This window comes from Propithecus coquereli, unplaced genomic scaffold, assembly GCF_000956105.1.
Source record: "Propithecus coquereli isolate 6110/MARCELLA unplaced genomic scaffold, Pcoq_1.0 Scaffold438, whole genome shotgun sequence".
Taxonomy (NCBI): domain Eukaryota; kingdom Metazoa; phylum Chordata; class Mammalia; order Primates; family Indriidae; genus Propithecus; species Propithecus coquereli.
This window is the reverse complement of record NW_012150152.1, coordinates 665,443-693,433: the sequence shown is the minus strand read 5'-3', so window position 1 is coordinate 693,433 and position 27,991 is coordinate 665,443. Positions and strand designations below refer to the sequence as shown.

Sequence of the window (27,991 nt, the reverse complement as noted above, 5' to 3'; positions counted from 1 at the left end):
AGCAGACCACGCAGTGTTTATTGTTGGTTCCACGCCCCCCACCCCTGGTCAGCGGCAGCCGCACTCGTCCACCACCATGTCCTCATAGTGCCGCAGCACCACGTTGTCGCTGTTGTCGAAGAAGAGCATGGAGATAGGCGACAGGCGCGCGGGCACGCAGCAGGGCAGGCCACCGGCGCGCGGGGTGGCCGCGTGCATGAGCGCGCGCAGCACGGCGTGGTTGAGCGCCGGGGGCCCGCCGGGGCCAGACAGAGCAGCGGGCAGCGCGCACTGGCCCTGGCAGTAGTTGGCCAGGAAGCCGCGCGGCGCGATGACCCAGCGGTGCCAGCCCACCTCGCGGAAGCTCACGTAGAGCCGCCGCGCGCGACACGCGCCCCCGAGGCCGCCGCCCGCCACAGGTTCGGCCTTGCGCCGGGGCCGGGCCAGAGGGTGGCACAGGCGCGGGTCGAGGGTCACCAAAAGCAGAGAGGCCTCGGCCAGGCGCGCGCAGGCGGCAGGGGCCCGCGGACGCAGCGCCAGCGCCAGGCGGAGGCTGCGCGGCACCGAGGCGTTAGGGGCCCAGGCGGCGCCCAGCAGCTCGGCGCGCACCGGCGACTCCAGGGCGGGCACCGCCTGGCGGAGCAGCACCGCCCCGGGGTCCGGGCCCGCGGCCTCACCAGCCCGCGCCACGCTCAGCTCCCAGCCGCTCGCCGGGGCCGCCGCCGCCGCCGCCGCCGCGAAGCGCAACTCCAGGCGAGCCCGGCTCGGGCGCTCGGCGGGTTCCACAGCCGACAGGTCGAAGACGACGGCCCACTCGGGGCACTGCGCCGCGGCCGAGGCGGGCTCCGGGGGCCGGGCGGCCGCACCTGGAGAGGCAGGAAGAGGACTCCGCTGGCGCTGCGTCCCCGCCCAGTGCCCAGCCTGCCCGCGATGGGGTCTCGGTTGGGGACAGGGAGGAAGGTGAGCGCCTGGGGCTGGGGGCACAGATCTGTTGGAAGGCGTCAAATAGTGTGAAGCGCTGGGGTGGGGTGATGGGGTTGGGGCAGAGCATGAGTTGAAAGGAAGGGGCCCTGCGGGGTGCGGAGAGGTGGCTGCCCTCCCCTGGGGACACAGGCGGGGGTGCGGAGGGCGGGTTTGAGCGAGGAGCGCCTGAGCCGCTGGCCAAGGGATGCTGGGGCGGTGGCATCCGCAGGAAGGCATCAAACGGTGTGAAACGGGTGGGGGTGGGGCTGGAGTGGGGGCAGGGATGCAGCTGCCAGCAAGGGGCCCTGCCGGTGCTAGGGGGCCTGATCTCGGTAGCCTCCTGGCGGGTGTCCCTGGTGTGCGAAGGACAGGGAGCGGGTGGGATGCGGGGGCCCAGGTTGCTAGCGGGCCTGGACGAGGCGGGTGGGGACTCTCGGGACCGCTCCTGCCTCCCCTACCACGCTCGAGGCTCACCCCTCGAGCTCTCAGCCTTCGGGACCAAAGCCCCCAGCGAAGACCCGCCCTACTCACCGCGGTCCGGAATGTGGCGCACTATGTTTCCGGCGACCCCCAGCTCCTCCACGTGGCACGGTTGCAGAGTAGCCCCTGGAGGCGTCCGCCGCAGGCCCGACCTTGTCTCCTGGGGGTCGCGGCGGCGGAACAGGCGCCACATAACCGGGGGAACGGGCCGGAGCGTGGGGGCGCCCTGGGGCGCATCGCGCAGCCCGAGAGCCTGGAGCAGGGCGGCGGCGGGGCCCGGGGGCACAGGAGCGCGGGCCGGGGATGGCCAGGGCAGCAGCAGGGCCAGGAGGAGGAAGAGGTGGCGGCCAGGGCGTGGGCACAGCGGTGGCATCTTCCTCCCAGGCGATGGCCGGAGAGTGCGCGGGGTCGCTGTGGCCCCCGACCAGTGGGCTGGGGCGTGGCCGCGGTCTTAGGGGGCGTGGCCGCGGTCCGGAGGCGGGGCCTGAGGGGGCGGGGCGGGGTCCCAGGAATGGCTGGGCCCGGGAGGAGCGGAGCTGGCTGCAGCCAGGGTCCCGGGGGGATGGGGCGTGGCCGAGGTCCCGGGGGTGGGGCAGGGTCCATGGGGGCGTGGTGGGGCGGGGCGGGGCATCAGAAGCGCCTGTTCTTCACCAGGCCATTCCGCAGCGGCTTCCTGGGGGTCAGAAGCGGCGAGTTAGCTGGGGAGCCCCACGCCGCGCCTACGCCCCACCGGGCCCTCCCTGTCCTCACGTCTCAACGACCCCGCCAGGTGCCTTCATCCGATCAGGCCCGGGCCCCGCCTGATGTTTCCTCCTCGCGATCACCCTACCCCTGCCGAAGGGCCGGAAGACCCCGCGTGTCGTCCCTGCTCCCTGGCACCTTGTTCCCTGCCTCCTCCCTAGGCCGCTGCAGGGCAAAGGCCACCCACCAGCCTGGCCTCACTTAACTCCACCAGGACAGGCCTGTGTACAGGACACATGGGACAGATCCTCCTCTGCTCCCGGGCAGAGTCCTCTGCCACCCGCCCCACGCAGGACTGTCCTCGGCTCCGGTGGCCCTGGCCAGCTCTCCCGACCCCCTTCCCTCTGCCTTCCTCTGACGCCTCCTACTGTCCTTCCATGTTCTTAAAACAAGTTGCCATGTTTTAAAACTAATCAGCGCGGTCAGTGTGCAGCTTAAGATCCCAGAGAAAGACCCCTAACCTCCAAGCGGACTGCATACTTCAAACTGCAAAGCCATCTTCTCTGACAACTCCTGTTTCCCAAAACTGCAGTCCTATCTCCCTCCCTGTGGCCACTGGTGCTCTCAGGAAAATTCCATTTTCCCTGGGAGAGGCAGCAGCAGGACTCAGGATTTGGTGGGGAAGGGATCTCGCTGAGGATCTGTCCAGGGCCCCCCTGCTGGACACGACGGGGTCCCGCCCCTGCTCCTTGATGTCTTTGCCAGCCCTGGAGTTGCACCCTGTTCTACCGAGATGGCATCTTGGTCTCGAGGCCGCTGGCCAGGCCCGCTCTCACCTGCGGGGACTGCTCCCGCCCTGGCAAATGTTCTCTGGGTCTCCGTGTAGAAGCGGCTCCCACAGTCGCGCTTACATACAAATGTATTAAGGTTCTTGAATAGGTCCGGTCATTGAGACATCAGAAAGTGGGAAAAGCTCACAGTTCCCCCAAGCTGCTCCTTCAAGTTTCTTGCTTTTGGGCGCCCTTGCAGGAGACAAGCCCAGATGTGCACGGCTGCTCCCTCTGCCCCATGGCTTTGTGCAGGGCTCCATCCCAGCAACCCTTCGATAGAAGCAGCTAGAACTTTCCCAGGGAGGTCACTCTTGGTCATTTTAATTCACTCTTCCCTTGGGACTGAAGCTCAGCCTGCCTGCAGAGCCGAGTGGTACCTAGTCCTACAGGTTGCTGGTCTTTATCTGTGGGGCGAGAAGCCCTGCTCAGGCGGCCCATCTGTCTTCTGGCTTTGCCCGTGGTCCTTTAGAACATGAGCCTTGGTCCTTCATCCACCTTTGTGGCCTCTCGATTCTTCTCACAGTCTAACAGCTTTCTCGGTTCCTCAGTGACACACTTTCCCATTCCGGCTCAGGGATAGCCCCATTCCTACACTGACGCTTTTGGTGCATGGCAGATTTGCCCTGGGGGCTCAAGTGACACAAAGACACACCTTTGCTCTTTTCTCCAAAAGGTCCCCAAGTGTTGTCCCAGGGCCATCCCGACAGACCTTCCTTCCTTCTGGGTGCTTATTATTTGCTAAAGGCTTCACAGACACCGTGTCCCTCTCCCCGGCTGCTGACTCCTGTGCTGGCAAGGGTAGTATCTTCAGGGCTGGGCCCGCCCCTGCCTGTCTGCGGGAGCGTCCCGCCCATTCATTCTTTTCGGCTTTTCCGCACAAGCTGCCAAGTCGGCTGTCAGTATTCCCCTTCTGGGGCAGGGAGCACACCCACCTTGGGGGGGCGGTGGCCTCTCTACAACAGCTTTAGGCCTCTGCTGTGGCGAAAAGAGCATCACTGTGAGGGTGGAAGCTGGAGAGGTGCACGATGCAGGTGGCTTCTGGATGTTTCTTTTCCAATGAGGAGGACAGGGAGAGAGGGGAGCTCCCTGGGGTTTTGCAAGGTTTTTGCCAAGTTGCCATTGAGCACAGTGGATGAATGTTCCAGAGAGGTAGTCTGGGGTAGGGCTAGGGGTTGGTTTGAGCTATTTTAGAAGATGCTGGAATGTCAGGCAGACAGGGAATGGCGCTCGGGGAGCTGGGATAGCTGGCAGAGAAATCTGGAAGTGCCTCGCCCCTCGCGGAGACAGGCCGCTTTTGTTCTACAGAAGAGCTGCTCCTGAGCCATTGCAAGCCTGGGAGGGAGGTCTGGAAGGAAGCAACCCCGCTGACACCTTGACCGTGGAATTCTGGCCCCAGAATTAGGAACGGTCGCGAAGGAGCGGGGCCCTGGCAGAGAGCAGCCCCTAGAGTCTTGCAGCCCAGCGAGGGGGGCGGCGCGGCTCGCTCCCGCCCGCGTCTCCGGCAGGCAGCGGCGCCCAGCCGCCGCCGCCAGCGAACTGGGAGCTTCGTGAGGACGAAGCGCCAGGCAGCGGGTACCCTGGGGTCACCTCCAATCACCGCAGGTGCGAGCCGCGAGGGCGGCGCCATGTGCTCCTCCACCCACCGGGCACCTCTGTCCTCCGCAGCGGGCCTCAGCCCTCCGCTCTTCGTCTCGCTCCGTCCCAAACGTTTCCCAACTTGGGCCCAGACTGCAGGAGCCACAGCGGGCCGGTGGCCCCGGGGATCGGCGTGACCCCACGGTCTGGACATTCTGGTGGGCCGCCTTCCGGAGAGAGGGACAGAGACGACCAGAGTTTTCTTCCACTCAAACCCTTGTGCTCCCCGTCCCCTGCCCCGCCGTGCCTGCTGAGAGGTGACCGAACTGGGCTCGCAGGAACTGCTTCTCCTCTCTGTTGCTGCATCCGCCACACCGGGGCTTGCACAGAGAGTGGGGCTCGACCCTTTCCAGACTCTTCTGCCCTTCCCCACCCCACCTGCTGCTGCCAAGAGAGACAGCTGAGCCTCCACTGCGAGGCTTCCGCACAGATCAGGCCTTTCCTCTGGGGCTCCCGCGGCGGACCGGGGGTGCTTGCGCTGTGAGCTCCCTGCCCACCGGCCTGGCCTGGGGACTCCATCGGCGCAGGGCACGCCCCGAGGCGGAGGGACATCGAACCTGCGTGGGCACCCTGTGGGCAACTCGGGACCAGGCACTTCTCCCTGGCACAGTCAGGGATTTATCTTTGGGAACTCAGGGACAGGCCAGATCCCAAACTCCAAGGTCTCAATTGCATTGCTCTGATGCAAGGAGAGATTTGTGATTGGGTGAGGCCACTGTAGCCCCTCCCTGGCGGCTTTTCCTAGAAGCTGGGAGCAGACCTTTGACCCCTGCTGAAGCAGATCCCTCGCCAGCTTTGGGGGAGACTGAGGGCAGGCTCCCCAACCCAGCCCTGCCCAGCCGCACTCCCTGGAGAGCCTCGCTCCCCTGTGGCAGAGAACAAGGACTCACTTGAAGTTCCAGGGCCCCACCCACCACCCGGGGCAATCAGGTGTTTCTCCTGAGGGACTAGAGCTGGTCAGGACCCCCAAACAACATTGCAGCTTGTTCCTTCTGGCAAGCGCCACCTACTGACAGGGAGGTCAATTTGCACACCCTTTTACTGCAGCTACTGACTCATCATGCACGGTGTGGTCGATCCTCGCCCACGAGCAGCACCCACTTGCTCAGAGATTAAACTGGGCGTGCCATTATCTAATCAAAAGAAAATCCAAAAATAAGCAGCAAAACCTGCTCCATATAAGAAGGAATCAGCGAAAGATCTCCGGGCACATGAAAAATAACAGTGATCTGATCCTTGCCATTTGAGTAAAAAAAAAAAAAAGAAAAAATCACAGTGAAAGGACACCCCCAAAAGAAAACAATGATCCCATACCAATGGAAACCAACCAAATCGAGAATACTGAAATGACTGATAAAGAATTTCGAATATGGGCCAGGTGCAATAGCTCATGGATGTAATCCCAGCACTCTGGAAGGCCGAGGTGGGAGGATGGCTTGAAGTCAGGAGTTCGAGACCAGCCTGAGCAAGAGTGAGACCCTGTCTCTACTAAAAATGGAAAGAAATTAGCTGGGTGTGGTGGTGCACGCCTGTAGTCCCAGCTACTCGGGAGGCGGAGGCAGGAGGATCGCTTGAGCCCAGGAGTTTGAGGTTGCTGTAAGCTGTGATGATGCCACAGCACTCTACCCAGAGCTACAGAGTGAGACTCTGTCTCAAAAAAGAAAAAAAAAGAAATCAAATTATTAAAAAAAAATCAAGCAGAGCTTCTGGAAATGAAAAAATTCATTCAAAGAAATACAAAACCCAGTGGAAAGCCTTAAGAATAGTCTAGATTGGCCGGGCGTGGTGGCTCACGCCTGTAATCCTAGCACTCTAGGAGGCCCAGGTGGGAGGATCGCTCAAGGTCAGGAGTTTGAGACCAGCCTGAGCAAGAGCAAGACCCCATCTCTACAAAAAATAGAAAAATCAGCCAGGCCTCGTGGCAAGCGCTTGTAGTCCTAGCTTCTCGGGAGGCTGAGGCAGGATGACCGCTTGAGCCCAGGAGTTGGAGGTTGCTGTGAGCTAGGCTGACTCCATGGCACTCACTCAGGCAACAGAGTGAGACTCTGTCTCCAAAAAAAAAAAAAAAAAAAAAAAAAAGAATAGGCTAGATCAGGCAGACGAAATAATCTCAGAGGCCTAACATAAGAATCATAGGCATCCCTGAGGGTGAAGAAGAAAATACACATGGGCTGGAAAACCTATTTAGGGGATACTCGAGGAAAATTTCCCAGGTCTTGCTAGAAATCTGCACATCCAGGTACTAAAAGTGTGATGGACTCCTGGGAGATTTGTCAGCAAGAGGCGATCGCCACAACACGCGGTCATCAGACTGGCCGGAGCTAACACGAAAGAGGAACTCCTATGAATCATAAGTCAAAAGCATCAGGTAACCTACAAAGGAAAACCCATCAGAACAAAGGCAGACTTCTCAACTGAGACCTCACAAGCCAGAAGGGACTGGGGCCACATCCTCACTCTTCTCAAGCAGAATAATGGCCAGGCTAGAATTTTGTATCCTGCAAAATTAAGTTTCATATATGAGGAGGAAATGAAGACTTTCTCAGACAAGCAAACACTGAGGGAATTTGTCAAGACCAGACCTGCCGTGCAGGAAGTACTCAGACTTGCATTATACACTGATCAGCATGGTAGACAGTCACCAGTGCAAAACCATCCAAATGCTAAAGTTCAGAGCCCAGATACCACAATGGCTCAAGAGGTAAAACAAAGCAATAAATTTCTATTGGAGGATGAACAGAAATCCATGCCATTTAGCAATTCTTTCAATAAATGTGAATGGTTTAAACTCCCCACTGAAGAGACACAGGCTGGCTGAATGGATTAAAAAAACAAAACAAAACAAGCCAAGTATCTGCTGTCTCCAGGAACCATATCTAACCCACAAGGACTCATTCAGACTCAAGGCGAAGGGATGGAAAACAATATTCCATGCAAAAAAAACCAAAAGAAAGCTGGTGTAGACAGTCTCATGTCAGATAACATAGACCTTAAATCACGAGAGTAAAGACAGACAAAGACGGTCATTATATAATGGTGAAGGGAACAATTCAACAAGACGTAAGAATCCTAAATATCTATTCGCCCGACAGAGGTGCACCCACGTTCATAAAACAAGTTCTACTTGATCTAAACAAAATGATGAACAGGCAGCATAGTAATAGCCAGGGCTTCAACACCCCACTGACAGAACGGGACAGATTCTCCAAACAGAAAATAAACAGAAAACAATGCACTTAAACAGGACCCTAGAACAAATGGCCCTAAGAGACATTTACAGAACATACTGCCCCCAAACTACTGAATGTATGCTCTTCTCATCAGCTCACAGAACATTCTTCTAAGATTGATCACATCCTAGGCCACAAAATGTGTCTCAACAAATTTTAAAAAATAGAAATTATACCATGTATCTTTTCAGACCACAGTGGAATAAAATTAAAATCAACTCCAACAGAAACACTCACCTCTACACAAAGTCATGGAAATTAAACAACCTACTACTGAATGATTATTGGGTCAAGGAGGAAATTAAGATGGAATCAAAAGATTCTTTTAACTAAATAACAAAAGGGACACAAGTTACCAAAATCTGTGGGATTCTGTAAAAGCAGTCCTAAGAGGAAAATTCATAGCCTTAAATGACTATGTCCAAAATACAAAAAGATCACAAATCAACAATCTAATGAGTCATCTCAAATTGGAAAAGGAAGAGCAAACCAATCCAAACCCAGCAGAAGAAAAGAAATAACTAAGGTCAGAGCAGAACTAAATGAAATAGATTCCAAAAGAATTATACAGGAGATTAATAAAACAAAAAATTGGTTCTTTGAAAAGATAAAATCAATAGGCCTCTCATTAGGCTAAGAAGAGACAGAAAAGACCCTAATAAGCATAATCAAAAATGAAAAAGGAGATATTACAAAAAAGGAGATATTACAAAACATCATCTCTGAATACTATAAAAATCTCTATGCAGGCCAGGCGCGGTGGCTCACACCTGTAATCCTAGCTCTCTGGGAGGCCGAGGTGGGCGGATTGTTTGAGCTCAGGAGTTCGAAACCAGCCTGAGCAAGAGCAAGACCCCATCTCTACTAAAATTAGAAAGAAATTAATTGGACAACTAAAAATATATAGAAAAAATTAGCTGGGCATGGTGGCACATGCCTGTAGTCCCAGCTACTCGGGAGGCTGAGGCAGGAGGATCGCTTGAGCCCAGGAGTTTGAGGTTGTTGTGAGCTAGGATGATGCCACAGCACTCTACCCTGGGCAACAGAGTGAGACTCTGTCTCAAAAAAAAAAAAAATCTCTATGCACATAAACTTGAAAACATTGAGGAAATAGACAAATTCCCGGAAACACACAACCTCCCTAGGTTCGATCAGGAAGAAATAAACTCCTGAACAGAAAAATATCAAGTAACGAAATTGAAGTAGCAATAAAAAAATCTTTCAATGAAAAAAAGTTCTGGACCAGATAGTTTCACAGCAAAATTCTACCAGACCTACAAAGAAGAACTGGTACCTATACTGCAGAAGTTATTTCATAACATCGAGAAGGAAGGAACCCTCCCCAACTCATTCTACAAAGCCAATATCACCTTGATACCAAAGCCAGGAAATGATACAACAAAAAAAGAAAACTACAGACCAATATCCCTTATGAATATAGATGAAAAATTCTCCTAGCAAACTGAATTCAACCACATATCAAAAAAATAATCCACCACAACCAGGTGGGCTTCATCCCAGAGATACAAGGATGGTTCAACGTACGCAAATCTATAAATGTGATTCACCACATAAATAGAAGCAAAAACAAATACCACATGATCCTCTCAATATTTGCAGTGCAGAAAAAGCATTTGACAAAATTCAGCACCCTTTTATGAAAAGAACTCTTAAAAAAATAGGCATAGATGGAACATACCTCAAAATTATAAAAGCCATATATGACAAACCCATAGCCAACATCATGCTCAACAGGGGAAAATTGAGAGCATTCCTGCTTAGAACTGGAACCAGACAAGGTTGCCCACTGTCACCACTTCTATTCAATATAGTGCTGGAAGTCCTAGCCAGAGCAATCACGTGAGAGAAGGAAATCAAGGGTATCCAAATGGGGAAAGAAGAGGTCAAACTATCACTCTTTGCTGATGATACGATCTTATATCTAGAAAACCCCAAGATTCTGCTAAGAGACTCCTGGAATTGATAAATAAATTGAGCAAAGTCTCAGATTACAAAATCAATGTACACAAATCAGTAGCATTCCTATATGCCAATAACAGTCAAGCTGAGAATCAAATCAAAGACTCAATACCCTTCACAGTAGCAACAAAGAAAATAAAATACCTAAGAATATATTTAACCAAGGAGGTGAAAGACCTCTACAGGGAGAATTACAAAACACTGAGGAAGGAAATAGCAGAGGGTGTGAATAAAAATGGAAAAATATATCATGCTCATGAATCGGCAGAATCAACATTGTTAAAACGTCTATACTACCCAAAGCGATTTACAGATTCAATTCAATCCTCATTAAAATACCAACGTCATTTTTCACAGATCTAGAAAAAATAACTCTATGCTTCGTATGGAACCAGAAAAGAGCCCAAATAGTCAAGGCAACCTTAAGCAAAAATAACAAATTGGGAAGCATCACTTTACCAGACTTCAAGCTATCCTACAAAGCTACAGTAACCAAAACAGTGTGGTGCTGGCACAAGAACAGAGATATAGACCAATGGATCAGAATAGAGAACCCAGATATAAAACCATCCTCATATTGCCATCTGATCTTTAACAAAGCAGACAAAAGCATACACTGGGGAAAAGAATTTCTATTCAATAAATGGTGCTGGGAAAATTGGATAGCCACATAGAAGGAACAGGATCTGCACCTCTCACCACTCCCCCAAATTAATTCATGATGGATAACAGACTTAAACCTAAGGCATGAAACTATAAGAATTCTAGAAGAAAATGTTGGAAAAACTCATAGACATTGGCCTCGGCAAAGAATTTATGAAGACCCCAAAAGCAATCACAGCAATAACAAAAATAAATAAATGGGACTTGATAAAATTAAAAACCTTTTGCACAGCCAAAGAAACAATCAATAGAGCAAATAGACAATACAGAATGGGAGAAAATATGTGCATGCTATACATCCAATAAAGGGTTGATAACCAGAATCTATAAAGAATTCAAGCAAATCAGCAAGACAAAAATCAAAAAACCCCATTAAAAAGTGGGCAAAAGACATGAACAGAAACTTTTCAAGAGAAGATAGACTAATGGCCAGCAAACATCAAAAAATGCTCAATGTCTCTAATCATTAGGCAAATGCAAATCAAAACCACAAAGAGATATTACCTAACTCCAGCAAGAATGGCTTTTATAAAAAAATCCCAAAACAACGGTTGCTAGTGCGGATGTGGAGAGACAGGAACACTTATGCACTGTTGGTGGGACTGCAAACTAGTACAACCTCTATGGAAAGTAGTATGGAGATACCTCAAAGAACTAAAAGTAGAACTACCATTTAATGGAGCAATCCCACTACTGGGTATTTACCCAAAGGAAAAAAGGACATTTTGTTAAAAAGACACCTGTACTCAAATGTTTATAGCAGCACAATTCACAATTGCAAAGATGTGGAAACAACCCAAGTGCCCATGAATACATGAGTGGATTAATAAAATATGGTATATGTATGCCATGGAGTACTACTCAGCCATAAAAAAAATGGTGAATGAATACCTCTTGTATTAACCTGGATGGAACTGGAGACCATTCTTCTAAGTGAAGTATCACAAGAATGGAAAAACAAACACCACATGTACCAACCATTAAATTGGAACTAATTGAACAACACTTATGTGCACGTATGGAAATAACATTCATTGGAAGTCAAGCAGGTGAAGGGGATGAGTAAATTCACACCTAACGGGTACAGTGCACATTATTATCTGGGTGATGGGCACACTTCTAACTTTGACTCAAACTGTACAAAAGCAATTTATGTAACCAAAATGTACCCCCATAATATTCTGAAATTTTTTTTAAAAGTGGGGTGCAGAGAGCAGACTGGTAGCTGCCAGGGGCTGAGGGACACCTCCTTCAAGTGGGGAGTGACTGCTGATCGCTATAAGGTGTCTTTGGGGGGTGATGAGAATGTTCTGGAACTGGACAGGGTGACAGCTGCCTAACCCTGGGAATGTACAAAAAAATCATTGAATCCACACTGTAACTCAGTGAATTGTATGGTATGTGAATTATACCTCAATAAAGCTGTTTTTTAGAAAAAGAAAAGGAAGTGACCCACAGGGATAGCACCCAGAAGGCCATAGGGGATATGGACAGAAACAGTCTTGGAACTGGGGGGAGGAAATCCCAGGAGCAGATGGGTTTGAGGATCGAGAAGCATCTAGGAAAATCCTGCAGTTGCTGTGAGGGAGGGAGAGAGGCTGATGAGGCTGGTGGAAGAGAAGAGTGGAGAGGGAACGTTTCTGTCCTTGGCCAAAATGTCCTTCAGAAGACGAAGGTGGACATCCTTGGCCTCGGAGAGAGAGGGGCTGTCCACTGCCGCAGCTGGCCAATGCACAGCTGGATGTCCTCGCCTGGCCACTCCTGATCTCTTAGGGACATAGAGGCTAGAGCATGGGTGCAGAGGATTATGATGGGGACAGTTGATAGCCAAGAACTCTTGTGGGAGTTGATGGAGTACAGTAGTGTGATCATAGCTCACTGTAGCCTCGAACTCCTGGACTCAAGGGATCCTCCCACCTTGGCTTCCCAAGTAGCTGGGACTATAGGTGTGAGCCACTGTGCCCAGCCATGGGCCACTGTTCTTTAGACACTGCAAGTGTGGCAGAGGCAGAAGTGGGATTTACAACGTGCTGGGGTATCATGGGGCAGGTCAGCAAAGCCAGAGAGAGGCGAGGGTCCCTGGATGGAGGGCCAGTCCTGGCAGCCCCTGAGAGGGAAATGGGGGCTTTGGACCGAGGTGCCACATCACAACAAAGACATGGGGGCCACCTGAGGAGGCTCGGTTGGGTCAATTTCTAGAAATGTTCCTGTGCTTAAAAAGAATGTATGGGCCGGGCGCTGTGGCTCACACCTGTAATCCCAGCACTCCGGGAGGCCGAGGCGAGAGGATCGCTTGAGCCCAGGAGTTCAAGACCAGCCTGAGCAAGAGCGAGACCTCGTCTCTATTAAAAATAGAAAGAAATTGGCTGGACAACTAAAAATATATAGAAAAAATTAGCCGGGCATGGTGGCACACGCCTGTAGTCCCAGCTACTCGGGAGACTGAGGCAGGAGGATCGCTTGAGCCCAGGAGTTTGAGGTTGCTGTGAGCTAGGCTGATGGCACGGCACTCTAGCCCAGGCAAGAGTGAGACTCTGTCTCAAAAAAAAAAAAAAAAAAAAAAAATTACAACTGAACTTCTCTTCCTGTCCATTTGCTTGAACCTTTCTGTGAGCTGAAGTTTTGGTCTTTTAACCAGTATAGAGGTGGATTTTTTTTTTTCCAAAGCAATCTCATAACTGTCATGATTATTCCATGTATGTTTATTTTGATGCCTAATATTTGCGATTCTTGCTACACTTTTACTTTGCATTATTTATCTTGCTTTTTCTAACTTTTTCCTCCTTTCTTGTCCTTTAAGTTGTTGTATCTGTTTTTGTCCCATTCTCCCCTCTATACCTGAAAACTTTTTACATATATCCTTCATTCCCACCCTCTTGAAGAATACAAAGCCCCCGATCCTGTTCTGATAATGTTTGATATTTCTAATTTTTTTTAAATCTCTCAAATTAGGCACTGAAGAATTTTTACCCAAATATATGCCCATGCTTTTGCTTACCTACCTTTTGGATAGTTCTCCTATTTTCTTAAATCTATTCCATAGAGAAGATCAGCTGGTGGGAAACTTTTTTAGTTTTTGACAGTGTGGGTGTCGTTTCTCCTGAGTAATTGTTTTTAAAATTGTGTGTAAAATTCCAGGTCAACTGTTACTTTCTTTCAGCACTTGAGGTGGTATTTTATTCCATTATCTTCCAGCTATCCTGGCTGCTATTAGTTGGCATTGTTTTGTGGGTCAACTATTTTTTTTCCTGTGGCTGTTTTGTATTTTCACTATGATGTATTTGGAAAATGAATGCCTTCTTATTTAACCTGTTGGTTATTTTTGTCTTGTTACTTCCGAAAATTTCTCAGCATTACATCTTTTTGTGTTGTTCCTCCCTGCCTGTCTGCTGTTAGAATTCAGCCAAACTAGATATTTCTTATAATGCTAGCTTTCATATTTTCCATGTATTTATGCTGCATTCTGGGTAATTTCTTCACAGCTTACAATTTGCTGATTCTCTCTTCAGCTATATCTAATTGGTTTAGCTTCAACATCTGTAGTAAGTTGAATGGTGCCCCCCAAAAAGATACGTCCATGATCTAATCTCTAGAACTTTATTTGGAAAAAGAGTCTGTGCAGATGTAGTTAAATGAAGAATTTCAGGATGAGATCATCGTTTTGGGAGGGCCCTAAATGCCATGACAAGTGTCCTTATTAATAGAGAAGACAGAGAGAAGAACAAGAGAGAAAAGGAGAAGGCCATGTGAAGATGGAAGACAGAGATTGGAGTGATGTGGCCACAAAAGCAAGGAACACTTGGAGCCACCAGAAGCTACAAGAGGCAAGAGGGGTCCTCCTTCTGAGTCTTCACGGGGAGTGCAGCCCTGTGACCTTGATTTAGAACTTCTGTCCTCCAGAAATATGAGGAAGTAAGTTTCTGTGGTTTTAAGCCATTGAGTTTGTGGTACTTTGTTACAGCAACCCTAGGAAAGTGATATAACATCCAATGCCATTTTGATGGCCTCTCACGCCTTTTTTTTAAATAAGCTTTTTATTTTAGAATAATTTTAAGTTTGTGGAAATGTTGCAAAGATGGTACAGAGAGCTCCCGGGTACCCTTCATCCAGCTTCCCTAACATTACATAAGACGTCTCTACAACAGTACGGTTGTCACAAGAGACCAACACTGGGGTATTGCTATTAACAAAACCCTACATGTTATTTGGATTTCACCAGATTGTCCACAGATGTCCTTTTGTTGGTCCAGGAGCCCATGTCACATGTAGTTGTCACATTTCCTTAGTCTCCTCTGACCTGGGATTGTTCCTCAGTCTTTCCTTGCTTTCCACGATCTTGACAGTTCTGAGGCTCTTTTGGAAGATGTCTTGTAGCCTGAACCCCTGGACCCTACCCTGTTTTATACCTACCTGTACTAACCCTCGCTGTCCTTGGAGAATCCACTTCTGCTGGTGGTGCCCAGGGGGCGATCATGGCAAGGCATTCCCTGGTGTGCTCTGTCACTTCTGTGTACAGCCCATGCTTTGTCGTCCTAGTGGAAGCGCTCTCATGTGAGCCTGGGGGTGCCAGCCCTCACCCCATGTTCTGGCTGGACATCCTCAGAGGAGACAGAGCCAGGCACTGGTGGGGCCAGGAGGTCTGGCTTGCCCTTGCCTTGGGCTCTGCATTTACAAGGATGTCTCCAACATGAGTTCACTGTTCCATAGCAAAAGGATCTTGCAGATGTTTAGATTTGGCCAAACAGGTGACCCCATTCTCTTTAGCCACTGCTGCCTCTGGAAGACTCCTTGGTGAGACCTTGCTGATCTCCATGTACAATTCCTGACTCACACTCAAGGCACAGCTACAATCCAACACTCTCAAAGAAGGCTCCCAACAGCCCCCATCTGCCAGCACACATGGCCCTGCCCTGATCCCATCTCAGGCAACAGCAGCTTGAACCAAAAGTCCTGAATTGTGTTTCTTTTTTTTTTTCCTTTTTCCCTTTTTTTTCCCCCCTAGGCTAGTCAAGTGAAGCAGTGGGAGTGGAGAAGGAACAAAGTCTCTGATTCTTTTATTTTTGTTTTACCTACACCCAAAGCAAGTCTGTGGTTCTCCCTTCCAGAGCTGGGATCTGATCACATTGGTCCTCCTGGCTACAGCCGGGGTTTGTTAAATCTCTGCATCTCCTCCTGTTCCGACTCACTTCATTGAGCTCTGAGCCCACTGCCTCCCTGAAACCGTCATACCAGGTCACCAATGGCCTCACTGGCCAAAATCAGAGGGCCTGGCTAGTCAGTACCTTCTGGGACCTTCTACAGCCTCCTGCTCAAACACTCCTCATGTTGACTCTGGGGTGCTGCACACCCCAGACCCCGCTTGTCACCCAAACCTGCCCCATTAATTGCTGGGTTGGGCGCCGCCCCCCACCCCTTGCCCCAGGCTTTGGACACCATCTGGCTCTCACCCCAGGGTTGCTGCAGGGCCCAACGGTGCAACCAGCAGGAGGCTCACTGAGGCCCCTTTATTTCTCCAGCCCCAGGACTCCCTCCTGAGCTAGGCTGGCTCTGAGCACCCAGCCCCACCTCCTACCTGGCTGGCCACCGGGCTCCCTGTCAGACCCGAGGCCAGCACGTCTCAGCACGGACACAGCCTGGGCTCTCTCTGCAGCCCTTGGCACTCCCTCCTCCCACCTCCACTGCCACCCACTCCAGTGGGGACATGGGTCAGAGGTCATTGTCTGGCCTGGCCAACGGCTACTCCTCAGGAGCCATGGATCACTGACTTGTGCACTCTGGCCACGCGGGCCACTGGGCCTGGCCTTCACTGCCCCTGCCCCCAAGACCCTGCCTCTGGTCCCTCGCTGCTCTGCCCCCTCCCCAGGCCCCTCCCTCCCCTTCCTCGCTGTTCTCTCCTTCACAGCAGTTCACTCTGTGGCTATGTCCCCCACCCCTTTATCGAAGTCTCTGTTTCAGAGTAGGCTCGGGCAGCATCCGCGTCGGCCTCATCCGCTACCGGTCTTGGGGGCCTGGCCACAGAGTGCACTCGGACGGATGTTGCTAAAGGAACGAACGTGGGGCAGAGGCCCCTCCACACTCACTCAGCCTTGCTGGGCTTGGGGTCCTGAGCCTCGGCCGCGTCGTACTCCCGCAGGTCTTTCAGCTCGCGCACCTGGCCCGTGAGCACCTTGGCGGCGAACGCCACGATGTACTGTGGGAGGGGAAGGTCCGGCTGAGAGGGAAGCCCCTTCCGCGCCCTCCTGACAGCGGGGTGGGCGCTCCCGCCACAGGCCCTTTGCGCATGGTGTCCCCCCCGCCCCGGGCCTGCCTGAGAAGGACCTGTGGCTGCACTGCTACCTGGGGACAAGCACAGCGATGGGGCGTTCACAGGACTGCTGACCGAGCAGGGGCCAGCTGACTCACCAGGAACCAGTAGAGGTTCATGAGGGTGAGCAGCAGCAGCAGCGCATTGAAGAAGAAGTAGAAGGGGATGTCAGGCACGGAGCGCAGGCTGCAGTGGACCGTGGCGTACAGGACCTTGAGAGGGAACCAATAGAGGCGGAACCAGAACCTGCAGAGGCAGGGCCAGGTCGGGAGGCGGTGGAGGGAGGGGGACGGTGGCCCCACCTAGTTCCTGTCCCGTCCCACCCTGGACCCACTCACTTGTATTAATGACTGCACATCCCCGCTCACCTCTGTCCCCTTGTCCCATCCTGGCTTATGCAGACCCATCTGGCTCCCCTTCTGCGCTCTCCTGCCGGGCCCAGCCCTGCCTCTTCCCCACTCAGACCCTCCCCTGCTCTGCCTGGCCCCACCCACCCCATTACCTTCCCTGCCTGGCCCCACCCCTTCTAAGCCTAGCCCCTCCCCTTCAGGGCCCCATCCACCTCACCAGGCCCCACCCACACTAGGCCCCTCCCCTTCCCTGTCGGGCCCCACCCACCTCAAGGCCCCACCTCTTTCCCTGACGGGCCCCACCTACCTTACAAAGGCCCCAGCTCCTTTTCCTCTGGGCCCCACCCCTTCTAAGCTTAGCCCCTCCCCTTCAGGGCCCCATCCACCTCACCAGGCCCCACCTCTTCCCAGTCTAGTCCTTCTCCTCCTGGGCCCCACCCACACCACTAGGCCACTCCCCTTCCCCCGGCCACGCACCAGCTGAAGCAGAAGCCGAGGCAGCCCAGGTCGGCCGCCAGGGCGTGCAGCCGGTGGTAGGAGCCGCCGCGGGATTTGAAGTAGACGTTGAGCTTGGTGAACTCGAGCAGCACGTCGCTGATATCATGCAGGAAGACCACAAGGATGCCCACGTTGTGGTACCTGAGGGGGCAGGATGGGGAGAGAGAGGGCTACTCACACTCAGGACCCCCACTCTGCACAGGCCCCCAGCACAGGCCCCCTGGGCCGCACCTCCAGACTCCCTGTGGGCCCCTCCCTGGCTCACCTGCCCTGCCCACCTCCCTCCCCAGGAGTCCCTCCCCTCACCATCCCACCACAGCCTCGTCCTCCCTGCTTCACTGTCCCCACGTGGGCCAGGAGCCTTCCCAGAAGTTCCTTCTTCGAACTTCCTCATCTCTGTGACCTCTGACCCTCTGTGACCCCAGACTCTCACAGGCTTGGGCCATTCTGCGTTCAGATGCCCCATGAGCTCATTCCTCACTTTGGACACTCCCAGGTGTGCACGTGCAGCCTGAACATCGCTGCAAGCTGCAGACTTGCCTAGGAACGGCCTCGGCCACATCCCCACTAGGGTCTTAAGAAGCCTGAAGGCGTCCCCATCCCTCCCCAGAGTCTCCACCGGACAGTTGCTCGGGTGAAGGGGCCTAGATTCAGCCTGGATGTGGCCAAGTGCCTCCCTCCCTCTTGCCAGGTCCCTGTCCCCACTCTGCCCTCCTGACTCCTCCTGGACTCCTGCCACAGGCCCTTTGTACGTGCCCCTCCCTGGGCTCTCAGCACCTCCCTTCACTTCTTTCAGTCTTCTCTCACTGTCACCCCAGACCACCCACCTAGACCTAATACCCTGCAGGCCTGTCCTCTGACTTGATTTTTCTCCATAGTTTTTATCACCTTCCCTCTAGAGAGTGCTGATAGAACTTTCTAGAACCATGAGAATATTCTAAACTTCTGTCATCCAATATAGGAGCCACTTGTCACATGTGGCCACTAAACACTTGAATGTGGCCCATGTGGCTGAGGAATGGAAATGTGTGCTTTTATTTAAGTTTAAAGTTGAAACAGCCACCTGCGGCTGGTGGCTACCATATTAGTGCAGCTAGAGCTGCTGGTCCCGTAGGAATTGAATGTGAGCGGCATATGTCATTTTAAAGTTTCTATCAGCCACACTTTTTTTTAAAAAAGGCAAAAAGGAACAGGTAAGACTTTTTTTTTTTTTTTTTTTTGAGACAGAGTCTCACTTTGTTGCCCGGGCTAGAGTGAGTGCCGTGGCGTCAGCCTAGCTCACAGCAACCTCAGACTCCTGGGCTCAAGCGATCCTCTTGCCTCAGCCTCCCGAGTAGCTGGGACTACAGGCATGCGCCACCATGCCTGCCTAATTTTTTTTCTCTATATATATTTTTTTAGTTGTCCAGATCATTTATTTCTATTTTTTAGTAGAGACGGGGTCTCGCTCTTGCTCAGGCTGGTCTCGAACTCCTGACCTTGAGCGATCCGCCCGCCTTGGCCTCCCAGAGTGCTAGGATTACAGGCGTGAGCCACCGCGCCCGGCCACAGGTAAGACTTTTTAAATAGCACATCCTAATGAACTCAGAATATCTGAAATATTGCCATTTCAATATGTAATTGAGATAACAAAAGGACCAACAGGGTGTATTTTCAGTCTGGTCTGTGTATGAAGCCTTTGAATCGGGTGGATTTTACACACACGGCACCCTGAGGCTCGGATGGGCCTGTGGGAAACGCTCGGTGGTGGCCGCAGTGGGCTCTCAACATCTGGGTGGCTCTGCTGTGTTCGCAGCTGGCCCTGGCACCTGTGCAGAGCAGGTGCGCAGTCCGCCTTCACCGCGTGGCCCTGTCAAGGGCGAAGGCCAAGGGGGACGGGAGTGCGGGATGCGGCAGTGGCTCTCTGGGCCTTTTTACCCTGTCCCTCCAGAGCCTCTCTCTGGAATCTCTGGCCCCGCAGCCCTCCTGCAGCCCTCCTCTGAGCCCCGCCCACTGCTCCTGTCCTCACCGGAAGGCGTAGGAAGAGATGATGAGGGCCAGGGTGACCACGTGGTGGACGAGCATGACCACTGAGTCCTTGCGCCAGGTGTCCATGTACAGCGTGGCGTAGAGGGAGTGGCCGTAGAAGCTTCCCTGCAGCAGGTAGGTGGCTGCGATGTCCCGTGGCACCGCCACGCCTGGTGTCCAGTCTGGGGGGAGCCGAACCTCACCATAAGGGACCTGCGGGGCCTTCAGACACCCCCCGAGTGACCCCACGACAACCTCCCAGCTGTGTGTGCGTCCTCCCCGTACCAGGGTCACCATGCATCTGTGATCCTGGGTTTTCCATCCCCAGTTCTCTGCCTGTTATATTTTACTAATGGGTGTTTTTTTCGAAGAACAGTTTTGGGTTTCTAGAAAAATTGAACAGAGGACAGAGAGTTCCTATATCCCGCTCCCTCGCAACACACCCACGGGTGAGCAACACCTTGCCTCAGTGGGGCACGTTTGTTGCAAACGATGAACCAATAGAGACACGTTACCATTAAATAATTCCCAGCTGTCTTTCCTCACCTGGAGGCGCTCCTACCCTGGAGTCTGTCACCTGCAGATTGCCATCTCTGCCCCGGCCCCCTTCCTGCCTCCTCCTACCAGGCCCCTGTCTTGCCAGTGTCCCGGGCCCCCCTCCCTACAAATCCCCAGCCCGACAGAGGATGTTGCCTGCCTAGCTTCAACATGTGACATGCCGGGCGCCATGCCGCCGAGTGTGGGGTCTCCCACCAGTGGGCCCTGCCTCCCTTCCCCTCCTGATCCCCACCTCCTCCCCCACCCCCTTCTCGGCCACGTCACCAGGAACCGGCAGACACCAAGGCCAAGGGCCATGCTCTGCTCTGCTCAGCTCACACCACCCTGGAACTCTCTGGGCTGTTCGCTCTCTGGTCACTCCTTTTCCGCCCACCCCCTCCCAAAACAGAACCTCCTGGCTCCATCTGGGGCCTCTTGCTCCCCCGTGGGGGATAACCCGCACCTGGAGCCCAGCTGTCCCTGGTCGCCCACACGCCCCCACCTCAGCAACAGCCTTCATCTACGCCTGGACCTTCTGCAGCCGAGACCCACCTGGACCCCACCTAAGGGCCCCTTTTCTGTCCATGCCTCCGCTCGCCCCTCCAGCCCTGCCGCCCCTGCCCGGGTCCAGGCACTGCCGTCTCCCGCCCACACCGCCCCAGCACTGCCTGCCACCCGCGCCCGTCTGCCCCATCCTCACACAGCCCTGATGGCCGTGAACACACAAACCATCCCACGAGACCCAGCAGGTCCACTCCAGGCGCGCATCTGAGGGAACGGAAAAGGGGACGCAAGCAGATACGAGTACGCCTGTGTCCACGGCAGCACGACGGCCAGCGGGCAGAGAGGACCCGGATGCCCATCAGCGAATGAATGACAGAGTGATGTGTCCACGCAGCAGAATATTATCTGGCCAGAAAAGGGAACGGAGCTCTGACACCGGCTCGGCGCTGAGCGAGACGGACGCGGGAGGCCGCGTGGCACGTGAGCGCACTGTCGTGCTGTGTCCAGAAGGGGCCGAGCCACAGAGACGGGAAGCAGACTGGCGGCTGCCAGGCGCTGGGGGAGGGGCAGTGGCTGCTGATGGGGACGGGGTCTCCTCTTGCAGTGATGACAATGTCGTGGAACTAGACGGAGGTGATGGTTGTGCAACACTGTGAATGTACTAAATGCTGAACTGTCTGCTTTAAAATGGTTAAATTTTTTAGATTGTGGTAAGATAGATACAGCACAAAAGTTACCACCTGAGCCACCTGTAAGTGCACAGGGGTGGCACGGAGCACATTCGCGTCACTGTGCAGTCATCACCACCATCCATCTCCGGAACTTTCTTAATCTTCCCAAACTGAAACCCGGTCGCCACGAAACACTAACTCCCCTGCCCTCTTCCGGGGGCGCCCCTGGCACCCACCATTCCATTTTACGTCTCTAGGAATGGGACAACTCTAGGGACCTCGTGTAAGTGGAATCACGCATACAGCATTTTTCTTTTGTGACTGGCTAAAGTGGTTAATTTTATGTTATGTCAACTTTAGCTCAAGAAAAAAATGCCAAACACCCCACAAATCCGATCTCTGCCTCTGCACCCCCACTTACACCATCCAGAGGTTCCCGAAGACTCAACAGCAAAACCCACACTCCCGGCTGGGCCCACGACCTGCGCTCCGTCCTCAGCCGCTGAGAATGCTGCGATCCTGAAGGTTCCGAGCTCTTACACCCCACCACACACACCTGGCAGGTGGCTTCGTCCCCCTTCAGCCCTCAGCTTGCAGCTGTGCCCACGGGCACCCCGGTGTCACCATCCCCACTGGACCCCAACCCCCCTGGGCTCCCACCTGCGTGCAGGACGCCCCGCTCCAGGCAGCACCCACGAAGCCCCGGGGAGGGCTGCATCCTGAAGACCCACTACCCATCCACGGTGGGGGCTCCAGAGAAGAAAGAGGAGGACCAGGTGTGGACCGTCCCTGCAGAAAACCATCAGGGGCTGTCGCCCGGTATCCCCAAGGGAAAACACACGCAGAGGCCCAGAAGCTCCGTGCCTGCTGCCAGCTCTGTGTCCTATTACCGCGGCTGGGCTTCCTTGGCCAGCCTCGATCTGGGGCAGAACCGGAGTTGGGGGGCATGCAACGTACCTTCCAGACGGTGCTGCTTCTCAGCATGGGAGTCAACACCAGGGTTTGGTGACACCCCCGGGGCATCCAGGACCAAGGCCACCTCACCCGATCATGACTCCTCTCCTAGGCCACTGAGGCATGAGACCACTGTCCAGCACCCCACCCTATCCTTGGCACGACAGGCCCTTGGATTTGAGGTGACTGCCCCTAGCCTAAAAACCTGCCTCCCTGGATCCCACAGCCCCCTCTGGCCACCTCCCTATTCATTCATTTATTTTTTTGAGACAGGGTTTCCTTCTGTCGCCCAGGCTAAAGTGCAGTGGCATCATCCTAGCTCACTGCAGCCTCGAACTCCTGGGCTCAAGCGATCCTCCTGCCTCAGCCTCCTGAGTAGCTGGGACTACAGGTGTGCACAACCATGACCGGCTAATTTTTCTATTTTTAGTAGAGATGGAGTCTCACTCATGCTCAGGCTGGTATCGAACTCCTGGCCTCAAGCGATCCTCCTGCATTGGCCTCCCAAAGTACTAGGATTATAGGCGTGAACCACTGCGCCTGGCCCTTCTGGAAACTTCTGAGCCCCGGCTTTTGTTCAGGGCCACCAGAGTCAGCACAGCCTCCTGACTCGCTCCCTGGCCTTACCTTTCCAGCCGGCTGCCCCCTGCCCCCCTCCTTTCTCTGCACCCCCTCCCCACGACACATGACAAACGGGTGCGTCCAGGTTTAGTCCAGGGGTCTCCCGTTCCTCGCTGGGAACTCTTCAGACAGTTGCAGGATGTTCAAGCTGGGAGCCGGACCGGACCCTCTTCACTGAGGCTGCTGCTGCGGTTGCTCTGCCTGGGCTCTCCCCGCAGAGGCAGCTGCAGCAGCTGGATAAGGCTGCTGTTGGTTCCCGGGCTGTGGGTGTTTGCTCAAAGCAGGTACAAATGTCCCGGCAGCTGGAGGCTGGGGGGGGGGTCCTGGTGGGGCACTGGACTTTGGAGCAGCTCTCCCAGCCCTGGTTTGGTGGCAGAGGCTCTGAGGTGGGGTCTTGGGGTCCAGGTGCAGCACTGGAGACTTGGGGATGGTGTCATGGGCCTGGCGGGATTTCTGGAGGCACAGGGGTGGAGCCTTAGGCTCTGGTGTGACAGCCTCAGAGCTGGGACTGGGGAGGAGCCGGGAGCAGAACCTGAGCCACGAGCTGAGCGGCGCTCTGCAGAAGGCACTGACCTGACCTGGAGCGGGGGTCAGGGCCAGGCAGGCAGGAGGCAGCGGGGGCCTGGAGGGTGGGTTCGGGGCTGAGCAAGCTGCAGGCTGCTACTCAGGCACAAGGGTCCCCTCTCACTAGAGATCCCAGACCCTAGCATTGTCCCCACACTCTTCCTCTCTCACACCCACCTCTGGTTTGGCAGCAAATTCTATCAGCTCTGCCTTTTAAACATTTTTTTAGAGACAGGGTCTCGCTCTGTCATCCAGGCTAGAGTACATTGGTGCGATCATAGCTCATCGCAGCCTGGGACTGCTGTGCTCAAGCGATCCACTGCTTCAGCCTCCGGAGTAGCTGGGACTACTTTTAAAAATTTTAATTTTTAAAATTTTTGTAGAGATAGGGTCTTGCTATGTTGTCCAGGCTGGTCTCAAACTCCTGACCTCAATTGATCCTCCCAAAGTGCTGAGATTATAGGCGTGAGTCATGGTGCCCGGCCAGCTCTGCCTCAAATCAGCCACTTCTCTCCCCTTCCCTCTCCACCCCTGGGGCTATCCTGGTGGGAGCCCCCCGGAGCCTGAGCTCCTACCCTCAGTTCCCTCCTGGGCCCCTGGCAGATCGCCAACCGAGAGCACATCCCTCTCAGGTAAGTACAGTCCTTGGTCCTCAACAGCAGTCTTCATATTTCCTGCCTGACTCCAGCAGTCTTCATATTTCCTGCCTGACTCCTTCCTCCAGGTCCCCCTCAGAGCCACCTCCAGTGGGGCTGTCCCTGTCCCTGTTGAAAATTCTCCCCTCCCCACCTCCTCAACACCCCACACCCCCTCCTCTCTCTGCCCAACTTTTCTCAGAGGAAGAAGGGGGCTTTCTCTGACCCGCTCCCAGCTGTGTCCAGCACAGTGCCTGGTATGCAGTAAGCACTCCATAAATGCACATTGAAAGAAGCAGCTAACTTATGAGCATCATTTATAAGAAACCAGAGACAACTCCACGCCCAAAACATTAAGAAAGAAAGTTCAATTAGGGGCCATCTGTCTATAAAGAAAATGGAGCAGCAGCTGACACCGTCCCTCTAGGGACTCGCGGTGTGTTACAGGGGAAAAGTGGCCCCATGGGTGGCACATCCACTATAAGTTCTGGGCCCAGTGCCACGAGGAGGCCTCTCACAGTAGGCTGCTCCCATCACACAGCAGAAAACACCATTCATGTGCCCAGGTGGTCAGCATGAGACAGAGAAGCCCGAACCCTCATCACAGATGGGGTTTCCTACCAACCTGCCCATTGCTTGTGCTGGCCCCTGCCCTGCCTCCTCCACTGAGACAGGTCACAAAGAACTCGCTGGAGTCACCTTCCTGCCCATCCCACCCAGGGATCAGGCCTTGACGACCCTGACATCGAGTCCGATCAATTGGATGTGGCCACTTCTGTCCCTATCTCCTTGCCAAGATGGTCCAAGCCACAGGACGCTCCCTGCTTCACACAGCAGCCAGAGGAGGCATTTTTAATCCACAAAACCCAATCCCATCCAGCCTGGCTTAAATCCATCCCATTCAGAATGAAACTAACTCCCACCTCAGCTCTCTACAGCCACCCTCCTGTCCCCATGCAACAACCTTGTGTGTGCCCCAGGGCCTTTGCATGTGCTGTTCCAACACTGGGAATGCCCGTGTGGGCTCAGACAGGGGTCATCTCCTCCAGGACATCTCCCCTGACCCCAACAGGGTAAGGTGCCCCTTTGCTGTCCCCAGCGCCCTATGATCACCCTTGTCTCGGGGCTGGCTTGACTTCCAAGATATTCTTGGGGTCTCTGAAAGTATACAGCTCCCCTGTATGCCTTTCTCTGTGCTTTCTTTTTTTTTTAGATAGGGTCTCGTCCTGTCGCCTAGGCTGGAGTGCAGTGGCGTCATCATAGCTCACTGCAACCTCAAACTCCTGGGCTCAAACGATCCTCCCACCTCAGCCTCCCAAAGTGCTGGGGTTACAGGCATGAGCCACCATGCCTGGCCCTTTCTCTGTGTTTCAGGAGAGCCCTCCCCACCCATCCTGGCAGGGCTCCTACCGTAGAAGACAGATGGCGGGTCATGGAAGAAGGGGTAGTTAGTGCCGAAGAGCAGGTAGGAGGTATAGCTCCAGGAGCCCAGATAGAAGAGAAACTTCCAGGCGCTCTCAGGCATCTTGGAGGCATCTCTAGGCTGGAGGCGGCACCGCTTGGCCAGGGGCTACAGGGGAAAAGGCAGGTGGGCAGCCGTCAGCACTGGGGGCCAGAGGCACTCCTCCAGGGTGGGGAAACTGAGGCCCTGGGACTCCCCAAGCTGGGCAGCCCCTGTGCCCACAGCCGCCTGGAGCGAAACCAGAGCCCACAGGCGCCTGCCAAGGGCTAAACTTAGTGCCCAGCTGTCCGGCTGCAGTGGCGCTGGGGAGAGGAATAAGGGGGGGACCCTGAGGGGGAAGGAGGAGGGTTGTGGAGGCCAGTGGGGGACCAATGGGGTCAGCCCAGGGGAGTAGGGGGGCTGGGTGATGACAGGGGGAGCACGACAGGAAGGAGGAGCAGATTTAAGACATCAGAGGGGTTGTGGGGGTTGACCCATGAAGGCATATGATGGAGGAGGATGTGAGGGCACCTAGGGGAACATGTGGGGACCCCCACGGGGCTGATAAGAAGGGGCAGAGAGAACTTGAGAGGAAGAGGTCGCTTCTAGGGGAACCACAAGACAAGGGTGAGGGCGGAGGAAGCTGCAGGGTGGGGGCAGGGAGGGGCCTTCAGCCCCCAGGGGCGGGGCTCCAGAACTGCCGGGCCAAGCCCCGCCCCTCCCAAGGCTGAGGGGGCCGGAGCCTGGAGCCCAGAGCGGTTGTCATGGAGACAGCCAGAGCCAGCTCCTGTAACCCCTGGCAACCAGGCTGCTGCCAAGAAGATGAGCTTTGGAGAACCCGGTAGCCCCTCCACCGATTTCTTGGAAAGGGTGAGCCTCCAATTGGGGCCAGCATCCCCACCCAGGCTGGGGAGGGCCTGGGGCCGGAGCTTGACCTCGGGGGATTCTAAAGGTGAGGGGTGCATGACTTTGCTGTCTCTGCCCTGGTCGCTGGTAGTCCAAGAGTGGCCACATCCCCTCCCTGCCGGCTGTACCCCTCCCAGCCTTCTGCTTCCCAGCTGGAAACTGGGAAGCGGGCGCAGAGTCAAAGCAGGATGGATGAAGACTGAGGGGCTCTCCTCGGCAGGCCTGCCCACCCCCCACAGCAGCGTGGTGGCTGGGGTCTCTCCCCCATGTGGGTGACATGGGGACGGGGGCAGGGAGAGCAGCAGCCAGACAACAGCCCCAGCCCATCCTCGACCTAGTAACAAGGGCCAGCCTCTTCCCGGCCAGCAGAGAAAGGCCCCTTTGTTGGCGCTGGGCACTCTGTCCTCGCACCCTCTACCACCTCCAGCCAGACTGGGGCGGGGTGACCCCAGCTGGTCCGCGGGGGTGTCAAGCAAGCTAGAGGCTCAAAGGCCTTCCCACCAGCCCCTGCAACAGCGACCCCTCCCCAAGGATCAGGTGCCAATGTCACTACCATGGTCACTCTGGCCGGCACAGTGGCTTGCCAAAAATGGGGCAATTCTGCTGTCGTCCCGTGGAGGCAGCACAGTCCAGCCCTAAAATCCCAGGCCACATTACCTCCAAGGGAGCGACCACCAACGTGGCAGGGCGCCCATGCCTTTGCCATCCCTAGTCGGACAGTGGCGCTGACCCCAGACAGGCTGAGGCAGCGACCTGGCAGCTCCTGCCTCTTACAGATAGCGGCAGGCCAGGCGGCCCCGCCGCTGCACGGACACCGCAGAGACCCGGCAGCAGACCCCGCTTCGGGCCCAAGCGCGTCCCGAATGGCCAGGAGGCACATGGCGCAGGCGACCCCAAGGCGTCGAGCCCTCCCCGTTCCCGTCCTGGCTCCTCTGTCCAGGGCTCGGCGCTGCTCAGTAGAGCGCGCAGAAACCCGAGCAATCCACTGCCCGGGGCCTCCTTGTTCCAAACTGACCGGAAAGGGCTCCCCCCACGTCCTGAACACCCTACCCGTATCGGGCCCCCCTCGTCCCAGACTCACCCCGGCCCGGCCACACCCCCGCATCTACCCCCAACCCCGACCCCGCAATGACCGAAAAGGGCGCGCGGCGCCCCAGTTTTCTCCGTCCCAAGACCCCCACCGCCCCGGCTTCCCCCAGCCCGGGGTCACCCAGGTCCGGCCCCCTGCCACACTGACCCGAAAGAGGCGCGCGGTGGCCGCCGAGCGCAGTGCGGTCCAGCCGAGCGCGCCGACCGCCAGCAGCAGCAGCTCGGGCGGCGCCAGGTGCGCGTGCTCCGCCAGGCCGCGGCGGGCCAGCCCCCAGCCGCAGTCCGCGCAGCCCCGCGCCGCCGCCAGCGCGCTGCCCCAGCCCCGCTGCACCAGCTGCGCGTAGCTCGGCATGGGCTCGGGCCCCGCCGGCCCTGCCGCCGTCCCCGCCGCCGCCATGCCGCCCGCTAGCCGGCCGTTCCCGTCGCCTGCGCCTGCCCGCGGTGGCCTCCGGAGCCGCGCGCTCCGCGT

The 27,991-nt window shown here is 55.0% G+C and overlaps 2 protein-coding genes across 2 annotated transcripts; both read right to left on the bottom strand.

The window, feature by feature from the left end:
* GDF1 (growth differentiation factor 1) lies at positions 1 to 27,991 on the bottom strand. The gene is made up of 8 exons (XM_012654022.1): positions 27,671 to 27,991; positions 25,497 to 25,656; positions 19,602 to 19,782; positions 17,573 to 17,734; positions 16,844 to 16,991; positions 16,522 to 16,631; positions 1,474 to 2,095; positions 1 to 845 (listed from the first exon to the last, which is right to left on the bottom strand). The coding sequence occupies exons 7-8, from the start codon at positions 1,793 to 1,795 to the stop codon at positions 49 to 51; spliced, it is 1,119 nt and encodes a 372-aa protein (XP_012509476.1). The 5' UTR covers positions 1,796 to 2,095; positions 16,522 to 16,631; positions 16,844 to 16,991; positions 17,573 to 17,734; positions 19,602 to 19,782; positions 25,497 to 25,656; positions 27,671 to 27,991; the 3' UTR covers positions 1 to 48.
* Positions 16,515 to 27,919, bottom strand: CERS1 (ceramide synthase 1). Its single transcript, XM_012654023.1, has 6 exons — positions 27,671 to 27,919; positions 25,497 to 25,656; positions 19,602 to 19,782; positions 17,573 to 17,734; positions 16,844 to 16,991; positions 16,515 to 16,631 (listed from the first exon to the last, which is right to left on the bottom strand). The coding sequence occupies exons 1-6, from the start codon at positions 27,917 to 27,919 to the stop codon at positions 16,518 to 16,520; spliced, it is 1,014 nt and encodes a 337-aa protein (XP_012509477.1). The 3' UTR covers positions 16,515 to 16,517.